Source organism: Rhinolophus sinicus, chromosome 3 (assembly GCF_057876585.1).
Source record: "Rhinolophus sinicus isolate RSI-liver-muscle chromosome 3, RSI-T2T, whole genome shotgun sequence".
Classification (NCBI taxonomy): domain Eukaryota; kingdom Metazoa; phylum Chordata; class Mammalia; order Chiroptera; family Rhinolophidae; genus Rhinolophus; species Rhinolophus sinicus.
The window spans coordinates 25311537-25326117 of NC_142503.1; the positions used below are offsets into that span (position 1 = coordinate 25311537).

Below are 14581 nucleotides of genomic sequence, written 5' to 3' on the forward strand. Positions count from 1 at the left end.
TCAAAAGGTGAAAGGGAACAACATGATCAGAGGTAATCCTGCAAGGAAGAAGCAAGAGGGGACTCTGAAGAAATCAAGCCAGAGTCCAAATCACCTATGGCCATCTGCAAAAGGTGGAAGGGAGGCCCACAGGGCCAGGTTAAAGAGAAAGCACATGATAAAGAGAAAGCAAAATCTGGAATTTAGTGATTTCATCCAGCCCCTGTATTTTACCAAGATATGTTACAAGCAGGGCCTGAGATGAAGCACCCAGACATCCTTCTTCTCAGTCTGTTGCTTTGTCTACTCTCTACCCGGCTCCTTAAAGCCTAGACTCTGGAACCAGACTATCCCACTTCAATCAAAAGTCTGTCTCTTGGGAGTTGCATGACCTTGGGCTTAACCTTTTCAGGCTTCAGTATCCTCATCTGTTAAATGGGGATAATATTAATAACAGTACCCACCTGGTATGTGTTACTGAGATTAAAAAGCACTTCAAAGAGTGTCTGGTATGTAATAGATGTTATATAAATGCTAGCCATAATATTAATGGTTATTATTACTTCTAATTTCTAGATCAGAAAGAATCACTTTTAAGAGTGAAAGACCAGAACCAACATGGGAGATACCTTCATGGGAACCCGTGCTTGGTTGTGGGTGCCACCTTAGTTCTGATATAAGAAATCACTTTCTCATGAAAAGAGCTTCTAACCACTGGGCTGGGCAGTTGAATGACCCGCCAAGGATGCTGAAAGCAGATTCCTGCCTGGCCTGGAGGCAGGAGCTAGATGAACTCCAGGGGCTCTGAAAATCCTTAAGGTCCCTGATTCTGCTGCCTTTGAGGCTAGCAGCCCGGGGGCAGTCACACTACCTGGTTTCCAGACATGCTTTATTATCACCACGGAGGTGAAAAGCACCGTTTGTCCCCACTTTTCTGCACCAGATCCGCGTAAAAGGACAAGCTCTGGTGTTACAGCTAAGACTTCCAAATACCAAGTTGGAGAGGACTTTGAATTTATTTATGGAGAGTTGCACACCTGAGAACGCCGACTTAAGGAAACATTCTCAGCTTTGCTAACAAGACACACAGCCCATTACAAATTCTGTTCGCCAAGGGATACTTCATTGGGGGAGATACATCAGTCAACATTTTCCCCTCTGGTTCTCCCAAACCTAGATTAACAATGAGGGGCCGGGACGCCCATCCAGCCTCAGCCGCGCTGCAAGTTCCGGCGAACTAGAGGGCGGTCCTCTCTGCCAGCGACCTCTGTCTCCCTCTGCGGCGCACTTCCTAAGGCCTTTGATCTTTCCCTGGGAACCGGCGAGGTTGCGTTTCCCTCTCCGTGTTTATTGTACCTATCTGCGTTCTCTTCTCCGTGGCTTGGAGCTCAGCACCGCAATGTGCAACGCGTCTTGAGTCTTGGGGTCTTCCCTCTTATAGGGAAACCTGGCAAAAGGCACATTTTACTGAGTCCTCGGGCAGCAAATCCTGGGGTGAAATGGCCTTTACCGGCCAGGAAGCCGGCCCCGGAACTCCGATCCCGGGATCAGTAGCCAGGACCCCGCGTCGGCCCCCAGCCCCTGCCCAGGCGGCAGGCGTCCCCTCCCAGGCAGGCTTCGTCCGCCAGGGGGCTCGAGCTCGCGTTCCTTTCCCCGACGCCAGGCTTAACCTGGAGTTGCATCTCCTGCCTTAGAGGGTATCAAATTGCCTTCCTCTGCGGCGAGAGGCTCCTGCTCCGGGCCTTAATCTCTACCGGGCGTTTCCGTCTGAGTGGCAAGGCTTCAGCTCTCCATCTGCGCGTCTTAAATCCCATTTATCTTCTTAGCTCCCAGACCCGGCCGGCCCCGCCCCCTCTTCCTCTTTCCCTCCCCCACTTGCAAATCACAGACCCTCTCCTTCGCTTTCCCATTCCCTCCAAGTGCGCTGGACCGACCAGAATTACCTTTGGAGGTGTTGGGGAAAGTCCCCAGGCTGGGTGGAAGCAACCTAGGGGGTCGCGGCAGGAGGAGAGCACAACCTGGGGTGGAGCGAGGCGCCGCAAGATTTCAGGGTCAGGACCGCGGCCTAGGGATCTGCATTCGAAATCACCTAACTCCTGGCCTGCGTCTCTAGTGGTTGAAGTGGGCTCCCTAACCCCCCACTTTAGGTCACCAGCCAGGGAGGCTGAGCTGGGGACCCTTAGAGGGGGTGATTGGCGGGCTGTCTGCCCCAGAGATGTTCGAAGAGTAAATTTTCTCAGGGCCTGCCCCTCTCACTTCCACCTGATTGTAATTCCATCCCCGGGCGGGTCGAGCCTCCCTCCTTCCACCGCCAGCCGGTCCCTCCCCGTCGGCCTCCTTCGCCGCCCCCTCCCGAAAAGCCCTGCCACCGGCAGCCGGCTTCACTCCGGCACGCCGACCTCCCTCCCGGCTGCTGTCCTGCCTCCTTGGACTTTTCGGTGGTTGCTAGTCCAGCTCCCCCAGCCCCCGATCTCCTCATCCCCGCCAGAGGATCGGCGGGGCCTGAGTCCTCCAAGTCCCCCCGGAGACGCCCTGTGCGCCCGGGACTTGGTGAAACTTTGCAGACGCCCGCGGTGAAATGGATTTAATCCAAGGCATCTTGCTCCGGCTCTTGCTCCTGGCTTCCAGCTTCGGACCCTACGCTGCGTGGTCGCTTGGAGCAGCACTCCGCAAACAAGGTAGGTGAGGCGTTCTGCGCTCGGAGGGGCACCACGCCCGGAGCGCCCCGGTCCCGGTCCTTGGTGAGGACTCTAAGCGGGCAACGCACAGCCTCTCTCTCCCCGGACCAGTGTCAGTTTTACTGGGTTCATATCTGCCCAGAGCTGAGAAAAGACGATAGCACCACCCCCACCACCACCACCAGCCCCACCAGAGGCCAGGCGTTTCAAGCGATATTTGCTAAAAGAATGATCTATTTTCCAAGCACAGTAAAGGTGGAGGGCTCTGTATTTGATCACAGATTGCTAAGAGCTGGGGACAGCGATCTTGCTGTCTCAATTACAGAGGGCTGCAACTGTGCAGAGGCAAACAGCTCCTCCTGTGTCTCCAAACATCTTGTTGAATTCATATTGTCCAGAGCCCAGCCATTTGCAGTTAAGTGTCTGAAGATTTGCCCCGAGTCCCCTGTGCCCATCTCCGGCCCAGCCCACGCATTGTGTAGGGATGTAGACTTTAATAAAGACTCTTCCACTCTGGGGCCATTTTCTCAGAGGCGCGCAAAGGGTTAATTTTATCTTGTTTTGCACTCCTGCCTTTGCTCTGAGACTTAAACAAAAATGTGTGCTTGTAGGCTATTAGAAAAAATTGGAGAGCACTTGAAGCGCAATAACTTGCATTTCCTCTAGTTATACGAGTAAAAAAAGTCTGTATTTTTGTCTACTTTGATTTGGCCCGTGTTGTGAGATTATTCAAAGTAGAACATTCTAAATAATAAAGTTCTAACCATTGTTTTCCAAATAACGATTTGTATTCTTCTTTGAGGACACTATATTTAGCATTCTGAAAGATCTGTTTTTTCTTAGTTTACTTTGTAAGCAAGATTGTCTTATGGGATTAATTACATTTCATGAACAATGGAGAACAATATAACTTTATTTGAATGCAGTCCTCAAAACTTTGCAGAAACTGCAGTTTGTCTTCACAATTAATGTTTTTATAAGAAAGAGACAAACCAGGGAAAATTTATCAGAGGGCAAAGAAAATGATCCTGGCAGATTCCCATATGGCTGCTTAAATATTTTTGCTGTTCATGGATTTCTCCATTTGGAAATAGGACTTGTTGCCTTTCAGCGCTGAGAGACACCCTCACTCTTCAGGCTGCAGCCATTGTCACCTGCACCTTGCGACCTGCCTTGACCTTTAGAACATTATCATAATCTGCAGCACGCAAAACTTATGAGCTATTCTATTTTTCTATTGCTACTGTTCAGTTCACTTTGAAGATAATAGCAGTGGTCCAAGGTAATATGAAGTCGTTTTTCTTCCTACACGCACACACACACACACACACACATCTACCAGGATTTCAATGAAGGGCTTCTTTCTAATTTGCCTGCCTAAGATAACCACATCATGAGCAATTGCATTCTGCGGGTTTATTCACAATTTTGAACAATGCATAGTTATATCTGTGGTTCTTAAACACGAACCATGTATGCAATGTTCTTTTAAGGATAAATTTCAATCCATGTAAGCAGAATGTTTTACACAGCATTTCACAAAAGCCTACTGTATACAACTGCTCCTATGATTCACCATATTTTCTTTCTTATTGTTTGTAGTCCCTCTCCTAGAAATATTTTCTACCTGGTTCATCCAGAGTCTCATTCTGATGTTCATACCATGAAAATGCCATGTTGGCCTCTTTGGTTTTATTTGAAGCATAGAAGTGGTTTTGATAGTGGAAACTCTACCTTTTAAATATGTTGGCATATTAAATACATCAAATTTGAGGTAGAAGGAGTGTCTGGACTATGTTCAGCCTGGAAGAATTTTTCATTACTTTATAATTTTATCCAGACTTTGCCTTTCAGGTTGGAAAGCTGCTCAGATTAAAATGACAGCTACTTTATAAACGTCAGGGAAAAATTTCCTCCTGGGCTCATTTACATCCTTTGGAAAGACTAGTTTTTGATCCGGAAAATTGGTCCAGATTAAAAACTGAATGTGCCCGCTTGGCTCTGATGTGAACAGCAACCAGCTAATTTATAATCTTCCCCAGACACCAGCAAATCCTGCGAGTATCCTTATGGGAAATTCTTTGTACCTTGTTTCCTCAGTAGAAATTGGTTTGTGTGCAGTACTTTGAAGGTAGGGTGGCCACCTTGTCAATGTACTGAAACAGTCCAGCTTTATTTGGATGACCCTGTCTGTCTCCTCACACTCCTAAATCTACTTTTGACAAGTAGAGCTGTGTTGGAGAAGTCTTGGATTCAAAATCAACCTGAAAATTCCCCATACCCACCTACCTCTGGTGAGAAAAAAACAAGGAGCAACTTCAATTATGAGTCTAATTTGGGTCCGACATTGGCACCTTCCCTCCACCCCAAGGTAGCGCCACGTGTGTTGCTGAGCATTGATAAAGAAACCTTTGCATTTTCTGAGATCCACAAGAGATGACGATTTTCAAGTTAAGTCAAATTAAATAATAATAACTAACAAGAAGGAAGTGCTTGCTAGATCGCTCTGAACAGTCGACACATACTGATCGATTTGATCCACAGCTCTTGGAGATGGGTCCTATGTTACACCTGTGTAGCTGAAGAGGCAAGGTGGCTTAGAGACATTGAACATCTCACCCAAGGTCACACAACTAGTAAGTGGGGGAATTGGAATTCAGGCTCTGATGTTCAGGACCAGAAAGGGAGCGAGTCCTTGGCAACCTGGGAGCAGGTGTACAGTCCGTCTGGGAGGGCATCGGCCCCCTGGCTGAATGGGGGGCTCTGTCCCACAGAGCCAGGCGGAGGGTGTTAGCCCTGCTGCTGTGTGTGGGGAGCCTGGTAATGCTGTTAAACCTCTGTACATGGGATCACGCCCAGGCCTCCAAAGGTAACGGAGTGTGAATAATACCAGTGTGACGTTCTGGAAGCTACTGTCCACTGATCTCATCCGTGAGAAGTGGGGGTATAACCTTACAGGGTAGCGATGAACCACTTACTTTCTTGTTGAACTCCTGGGGCTAAGGTGTGGGAGGAGCTAGAGCACCCACTAGAGGACCTGGGGGTAGAAAAAGGGGCTTCTGAAGATGGGCAGGGTACAGGACACTGCCTTTTTCCCAGGTCTGTATGACGTGGAAACGCAATTTGTTTGCTATCCTTCATTCTTTTCCAGATTAGGAATTAGAATCGTAGACCTGGGAGGAAGCCCACTTTACAGCTGGGCTGAGGGTGATGAAGGAAGGGGCTTGCCCACCTTAACAGCAGAAGCTGAACTGGAACTAAAGTGGTCTCTGGCACTTGTCCCTTACCCTGATCTCACCAGGAAGTCCACGAAGGACTGTTGTGCTTCTGATGTGGGGCAGGAAGAAGGGAAGGGAAATGCAGACACTTGTGCTGGAATCAGCATGCAGCAAGCCACATCTGTTTCCATAGGCAGATGGGTAACTCGCGGGATTAACTCTCTGGGCTGAAGGATGGAATGAGGGTCCTGCCTTCCTTCCTGCCTTTCCAGTTTGCTTTAGGTCGGGGTCAGTGGGACTAGAGCAGGTTAGGGTTCAGAGTTCAAGGTTTTCCCTGGAGGATCTGATGCTCCATAGTCATCCTCAGAGAGATGCAGGTTTCCAGTCTTTCCCTTTCCACTTCCTCAGCATTTCTCTACCTGTAAAATTGAAAAAAGAAAGATCAAGGGAAACTCAGAAAGGAAAAACAAAAGCCTGGAAAGGCACAGTTAGCTCCTGGATAGTGTACCTTGTTGGTTGATGGTGGGAGCATATATGCGCTTCTAGGTGGTTTCTGCTACTGCTCCTGTGAGGCTGAATGGCTAAGGGGTCATGGGTCAGGGCTCATCCTGTTGTACTTCCCTTAGACCACCCTGAGCAGCCTTGTATTCACAAGATACTGGTTACATCTTCACTTTTAGCTTTCATCCAAGTCCCCTTCCCAAAGCATGTAATGTGGGGGGCTTATCTCTTCTGGATGCCCCTCCTTTTCCCTGTTCCAACAAACCATACTCCACCACAAGGCTCATCCAGGTTGTCTTGCTTCTTGGGAAAAACTGGAGTTCACAGGGGCCTCAGATGTACATCCCCATCACCTAGCTACAAGCTACTGGTGTCCTGTGCAGTTCAGGCCCTGGAGCAGAAGTATTTTCCTCCAACCCTTCATTCCATCAGCCTTCCTACTACTTTCCTATTTGTTTCCCCATCACATGTAATCACTATAAAGACCAGCTTCTCTCTCTCTGTCTCTCTGTCTCTGTCTCTCTGTCTCTCTCTCTCATCTACCTCCCCTGTTCCCTCCCTCCTTCCTTCCTTCCTTTAATTATCTATAAGATAAAGGGACAGAGAGGTCAAGGTCAGGGGTAAATGTAGTATAACATGTGGCAGTATTTGTTTCTCAGAATTCTTTCTCATGGAAGAGTGACTTGGCCAGAAAAGAACTGAGTGTTTTTTGTTTTTGTTTCTTACCCTGAGCCCAGAGCTTTTATAACCTTAGAATTCTTTTGGGAGAAGTTGTCCATCTGTTCAGGGGTTACTATAGCTCAAAAGTGGTCCAGTGACCCAGAGCTAGATTTCTGGAAGACAAGGACTCAAGCGCCTGAGGCCAGGATGGGACCTGCGCTTCCACAAGGTTATCCTGTGGATTTGCTGTATTCTTCTGTCCCACCCAGTTGCAAGCAGGGCTGTCGTTTCTCCCAGCTGAATAAATGAATGACGTGGTGCCTTGATTGCAACAGAAGATCTTTTGAGCTGGTCAAGACCCCTGCTACTTGTTTTAGTTACAGCATGTCAAATTGCAGGTACTGGAAATATACCTGCTCTTTCAGGGATGGAAGAAGGATAAAGGGGTGGGGTGGGGGGATACTACAGAGCCTAAATGACAGTTTGTAGAGGATACCCCTCTTTGATTCCATTGGTTGTGAACCTCTGTTTTGAAAAAGGACCCCATAGTGTGGCTTCAGCCTCGTGAATGAGCTGGAAGACATTTGCCACCTTGAAGAACCCCTGATCTCATGCGATGCGATGGGGAAGTCCGGTGGGGTGGGGTAGAGGGGTGGAGAGGGAGACTCAGGTGAAAGTCAAATCAAAGTGTTGTCAGCAGAGGGCGCACTTTCCAAATCTGACTCGGAGCCGGTCTCTGACCCCAGAAGATTGCAGGCCTCTGACCCAGGCAAGTAATTCTGGAACCTCCATGTGGGTTACAATTCTTTGAATGCATCACAGGCATACCTCAGGTGACTTGGTTCACAGTCCATACTTTGAGACATGACAAAGCGGGGTTTGGGCTCCTCCCACTGCCTCTTTCCCTAGGTACCTCCATCCCAGGTAACCATAGGACACAGACAATCTCCATCTCATTCATCCTCATCAGGTAGGATTCCCAGCAACAACACGCATCTGTATTGTAGCCAGAAAAACCCTGTGCTTAGGTGCTTGAGAGTTTTCCTAAGGTTGGATGTGGTCTTCTGAAGACTCCTGAAGGATGTCTGTTCTGAGCAGACCCTTCTCCTAGTCACCTATGCTTCCCCAACCTGTTCATCGAGAGATGGCTGCACGAAGGGGGAAGCTCTGCAGTAGCATTAACGAAAGGCCGAGCTGAGCTGTATATAATCAACCCCTCTGCCACGTGTCCCTGAGACCCACTCCACCCCCACACAGCTCACAGACTATCCTCCAAGTCTGATCTCTCTTGACTCAGCAGGAAGGCTTCCATGGGAGCACAAACTCTGATAGTCCACAAATTTGAGTTTTCCTAAGGTTTGAGTTCAAGTTCTGACACCATTTTTTATTGGTTACTTGGTGACATAGGGCAGGCTATATATATTAGCTCTGTAAGCCTCAGTTTCCTCATCTGTAAAAAAGGATAAGAACCTAGCATTTAAGGTTGCTAGAAGAATTAAATGAGGTAAGGCATGTACCAAGGCATTAAAAAGAATTAGAAACCTGAAGCTTGAAAGCAATATTTATGAAAGTGGCGGAGGGGGTGGGGGTGGGGGGAGGGAAGGAGTAGGGAGTAAAAGAACTGAGTAACTATATGTAACTAAAGACTATATTCCAGGCCTGGTAATCAACACAGGCACTTGCTATGCCACGTACTTTTATCCTTTTCCATACATGTTAATGTATGATTGATTACATGCGATTTAATGTGTACTGTGGTGTAAACTTTTTCAGATACATTAATTGACAGATCAGAAAGACTCTTTGGTCAACCGCATGGCTTGATTTTTGGTTTGGAAAATGTGGCTGCCAAGTTTGTGGTCTTGCTTGAATGGATTTCTTTGAGAACCAGTAACCTCAAGGATGATGGACGATTTTTGCCTGGTAATTGTCTTGGGGAAGTTTGGCCATGTGTGATGGTGGTGGTGGAGGGGGTTGCAGCTGTTCCTGAAAGAGAATGATCCAGACTGATGTGTGACTAGGAGTCAGTGAAAAACTCAACAAAGTTAAAGGGCTAAGAAATGCTCCAGGTTTGCTCATTGTCCAGTCGGTAGGAGTAATTTGTAATTTATGAGCCACTACCTGTGACATACAAAGATAGAGACCTGACTCAATGGCCCTTCCTTTTTCTATTAATGATTCTTGTATTTCCTCAACTGTAAAAAAAAAAGCCACTTACCCGAGATAACCCCACCAGTTTATTTTCAGAATCAAAAGAAATAAAGCAGACTAGTGCTTTGAAAGAGCTAAGGTGCTACACAAAGATAGGATATTTTTATCTAACAATAATGGTAGTAATTATTACTACCTTAACCTACCAGAACAATCAAGGACATACTTTCTAAAGCTTTGATCTCGTTTCCAGGCTCTTTCTTTCTCCACTCCCCTCAAGACACTTGAAGTTTCTCTCTTTATCTGACTCTGCAAATCCTGAGCAATTTAAATCTTAACACTTGTGTTTGCTGACAGAGCACCCAAAATCCCGAATCAGATTTAACACAATGTTAATGCTATTTATTTTTCTTGGTGCAATAAGTTTATATTAGCCAGTTAATGGTTTACACTGTGCAAAAGGAATTGTATCAGCAGGCACTTTTCTGTAACATCTGGGCAGTTGGAAACATAATACTTAAATACAACCTGAGTGTAAAGCCTTCTTTGGACAGATGGCTAATTTTATTGATCTAATCTTATACTTAGGAATAGGTCCTGTGATACTTTATTTGTAATTCTTAGAGTGAGCAGGGAAATAAGTAAAATGGATGATTGGCTGTGAATTAGACTCCTGTTCTATTGTTTGTAATTTATTTTTTTTAAATACTTCAGTATAAACAGTCACTGTGTGAATTACTTTAATCTCTATCCAAAGGGTGCTTAATTAATACTTGAAATAATCGAGGATACAAGATACAGCTCCAGCCTAAGTGTGTACATCTATTTTAATCTCTCGGTGAGTGTGCCATTCCAGGGATTAAACACTTCAACTTCTCCACTGTGCTATCTGGGAATCCACCCTCCAAGGCTAACTAGTTACCATTTGAAGAACTTTGCTATGAATTGTACTCTTAAAGGTGGCTGGGAACATACTTGAAGTGAGATTATAAAAAATCCAGGCTAGCGGGTTTGTATATCAGCGTAAATTATGTTAGAAATAATATTTTCATTGGTGAAATATGTGATTAGCTAGCAAGATTGTACATGTCCCTCTATTTTTTCATAGACAAGGAATAAGAAATGCAACAAAGTCGCCGGTCAAGTGGCTTTGCAGTTGGGCTGGGGCTCCATTCTGTCCTCTATCTCCCTCACTGAACACTAGACTCATTTGCCTGGTCTTCCTAGGTGGTCCTGCCATTAGAATGTTGATGTATCTTCCTCAGCAAGGTGACTGCTGCTGTGACAGACATCTCCAGATCTCAGTGGCTCGACACAAAATGTATGTGTCATTACTCTAAGTCCAAAGTGAATGTTCCTTATTGGGGAGCTCTCCTGGGCTGCTGTCCTCCAAATGGTGATTTGAAGACCTGAGTCATTCTGTCTTTAATACCTCTGTCTTGTAATGCCACCATCTTTAAAATACCCACCAAGGTGTCATGGAAGGTGAAGAGAAAGAAGGCTTGTGTGAGAGCTTTTTATGTGCCAGGTCAGAAAACGCCCACATGGCCCCCGCCTAAATGTAAGGAAGCCATTCAGCAGTGTACACAGGATGAAAAGGGCTAGATATTGTGGGCTGTCTTGGGTGCGGTGCTTTGGAGTTCCTAAAGCACAAACAAGGGATGTTAGAAGAGTAGGTTGTATGAGAAGTGGTGACTTCTTGACCATGAATATTTGTATACGTGGCAGAATTTGGCCTGGAATTTGCATTCATTGTAGAGTACAGCCTGGTTGAAAAGTAGATAGTTATCAGCTACCTTTACTTGGTGGAGGCTACCGTGATTTAACAAAAGAACCGAAAAACTATGCAAATTGACTGAGATCAGTTTACAGAAGGGTCCAAAAATATGTATATGGTTACATGAACATATGCTATATTTGTTGCTACACATTTCCAACATTTTACAAAAAGTAAAATTAATCCCTTTTAAAAAGTAAAATAACTATCCAGTGGGTTAAGTAGAATGAATTTCTAAGGCAACTAGAACTCCAATTTTCCCCCCAGTTTTCTAGAAGCTCCTTCTATTTGTGTCCTATAAGAAAAAATGACTATTCATAGTAGAATAATTTATTCAGTGAGAGATGCATCTGAAAATATAAAAACCATTTTTTTAGACACCAGAACCTGCTTTGATGGGTATAAAGATGGTGTGGACTGATTCCAACGAAAATAAATTGATACATTTAGTTAAACCACTGCACTTTACAAAGCACTTTCACAGCAATGGTATCATAACCCTTGTCCCACCAGGAAGCCATGAGTAGATGACTTTGCAAACAGAAAACAGGACAGAAACCCAGGTTGTCCAAACCCCAGCCCTTGCTGCCTCCCATCAACCTATAGGTGTTCCTGCAGCTAACGGGTAATGACCATGGCAACGTGCCCGAGTCCAGCCATGTGGCCTGGAGGGATCCAGGAGGGTCCTTGCCAACAAGACTCACCACCGTTTACTTGCAGGGGCTTCATGCATGTCATGGGACACTCTGTAGAATAAACTGCTACTGCTTTCAGTTGTACTCCTAGCTGGTTGGTGTGCATTTTGCAAAATACGTGATGACTGCTGAAGGGTAGTTTACAACTGAGAAGCAGCTGGAGTCACTGGAGGACAGCTTCAGAGTCCTCGCAGGTGTCTCCTATGGAAACCCCTTTTGGGGTCTCAGGGACCACGCAGATGAGTCAGCCTGGCTTTGAAGCTTTCCATTCCTCCACTGTTTAGCTATCTTCTTTAGTGGCCAGTGATACTTGCTAGACCTCCAATGTGGCATATTTTGAGGTCGATCATTCAAGTCTCAAGGCTTCCTGTTAGTTTCTTAAACATCTCTTTGAGGTTCTAGCCATTTCTAATTGGTGTAGTAAAACATAAACTATTAGGTTAAATAAAAGAAGCATTCCTTTGATACTTGTTTAAAGTAAGTGATGGGTTTTGGCCACAGCTTACACACGTAACACACATTCCTTCAGCTTGGAGGAATTGTAACAAGAATCCTATCAAACAGACCTGGGTTTCAATTCTAGCTTGAATATTTATGGCTGTCTGATCCTTGGTAGAGTATTTAATCTCTTTACACCTTAGATTTCTCACCTGAAACTTAAGGCTCAGAATACCTACCATAAGGGTTTGGCATGGTAAATAAATGAGATAATACTATGGCTGGAAACTCACCTAGGAAAGCACTTAAACATTTGGTACATAATGAGTACTCCAAACTTAGTCCATATTAATTAGGTTCATTATGGTTTATAGAGTTTATATAATGGTAGAGATGGTAGTTTTTCCGCTTTTGGTATGACTTCAAATATTAATAACAGTGATACAAATGTATAAGTGAGGTTAGACTCTCATGAAAATGGAATTGAAGAGAATCTCATTTCCTTAGTTTTGTATTATAGATTCTTGGAGTTTATATGTCCAAATAATGACTTTTGGTGTGTAGATAAGCCGTAAAGATTACATCATTGATGAAAGACCTTAGAGTTTAATAAAAATGGTGAACATTTTACTTTTGGCCAAGAACAAAGACTCAAGATCATATGTTTTTATATAGACACTGTGGCAGTAATAGATTTTTCTTGTATCTGCTGTATGGCTTCTTACTCAAAAAGAGGTTATTTGCAGTTACTATGCCAGTAATTTTTCTTAGCTACCTCCTTTACTGTGATTTAAGAGAGTAAATGTAAAAGATACTATTTCTATTATGTCTGTTCTCTCCCCATTTTGATTCAGCCATACTCTCTGCCAGGATAACCTTCCCCAAGTGTAGTTCTAATCCTGTCATTCTTATGTTCATATTCTTTTCCGGCTTTCTACTGCCTTCCAAAGCTACAGCTGAGCATCTGAGGTTTGTCACAACATGCTCCCAACTTACTTTTCCTGTTTCGCACTCAGTACACAACCTGTGTTCCAACCAAGTTAGATGATTTGCTATTCCATGGATCTCCTCATCACTTTCCCCGTTCCGAACCTGTCCATATGTTCATCTTCCCCCTTGGAATATCCTGCCTTCATCTTTGCCCAGAGAAATGCAATGACCCTTCAAGGCATGGCTCACTTGCCCCCTAGTCTGTGAAGTCTTCACATACTGTCCCAGCCAGAAGCCACTTCTCTCTTCTCCTTCTAATCTGCCTTCTATTATGTTATCGATGTATCTGATTCATGCCTCCTATTAGATTTGTAACTTTGTCAAGGAAAGTACTATGATGTCTTCACTTACGTGACCCCTCTGTCTCCTGGTGGAGCATCTTGAATGCAGTCAGCCTTTCCCAGACAGCTGTGGAATGGAAAATGATGGCCTCGTTTGGGGCAAATACATTTTAACATCGTGTGATTAATTTGATCCTGCTCCCAGCTCCCGAATTCATTTCCTTCCTTCAGCACAATATAGAAAAGGTGTCATTTCCATGTGTCAACATTTTTGCTCAACCTGAGCAGCCATTTGAAAACCCACATTGCAGTATGATTTAGGGAACGAAATGGCCCAGGGAGTCTGTGTGCAGCAGTATGTAATTTACATTCTACCTCCATGCTGCCAAAGGCTGTTGGAGTTGTGGGTTTTTAAGGAGCTTCTGATTGAATCCATACTGTGAAATATGTCATTTTCGATACCCGAAGAACAGGTAGAAGTAACATGGGGCTGCCTCAGACCTGCTTTTTTATCGTGTCTTAGAGTGTTAAGAAGCAAAGACGATGTTGTTACTCAGACATCAAAAGATAGTTAGGGGGGAGGAGTTAAAACAGTCCAATGTTCAGTTCCCCTCTTTCGCCCATCTGTCTTTAAGACCAAAGAAAAATGAGGCTTATGTGGAATGGCATTGGTGGTCTGATTGAGAAGGTCAGGTTGCAGAAGGGGATAAAGCTAGTTCATCTCTTGTAATGAGATCTGACTGGGAGGTCAGGAGGAAAACAGTACTCAAGTTCTTAACCATTCCTCTCCAGTTTTATTGTGCTGGCACTGGCTTCCATACGAAGAGCAATTCTGGAATCCCTGGAAAGTACAGTGGCCAAAAGCTAGCATGTTTGCAAAACTTTTTCCAGTCTTTGATTTGAAAGGACCAACGTGCCTGATAAAAATGAATGCTCCTGGGCAGTCCATCTGAAAACAAGCAATTGATTGACCCATTTAGCAACTGACTTTTTGATATATGGGTTCAATTCTTGGTGTATATTCAGCTCATATCTATACAGAGGTTGCAAAAAAAATGTAGACACATTTTAAGAAAGGAAAAAACTGTATTAAAATTACTCTGATGGTAACCACTTTGAGCACCTCTTGTAATTGCAGAAGTCAAATGTGACTTGTATTCATCTTTTGTTATCAGTATATATTGAGTATTACAATTTTTTTAAAAGTAAAGTT

At 44.7% G+C, this 14581-nt stretch overlaps 1 protein-coding gene across 2 annotated transcripts in view; it reads left to right on the forward strand.

Moving 5' to 3' along the window:
- The first annotated feature begins 1892 nt into the window (after positions 1-1892).
- The window catches only part of EGFLAM (EGF like, fibronectin type III and laminin G domains), a 150463-nt gene continuing 137774 nt past the window's right edge, over positions 1893-14581 (forward strand). Inside the window, exon 1 of one of the 2 annotated variants that reach the window (XM_019737331.3) lies at positions 1893-2657. In XM_019737331.3, the coding sequence (XP_019592890.3) occupies positions 2558-2657 (100 nt within the window). In that variant the 5' untranslated portion in view covers positions 1893-2557. The remainder of the gene's footprint in view (positions 2658-14581) is intronic. The other variant, XM_074328985.2, reaches the window with a different exon arrangement.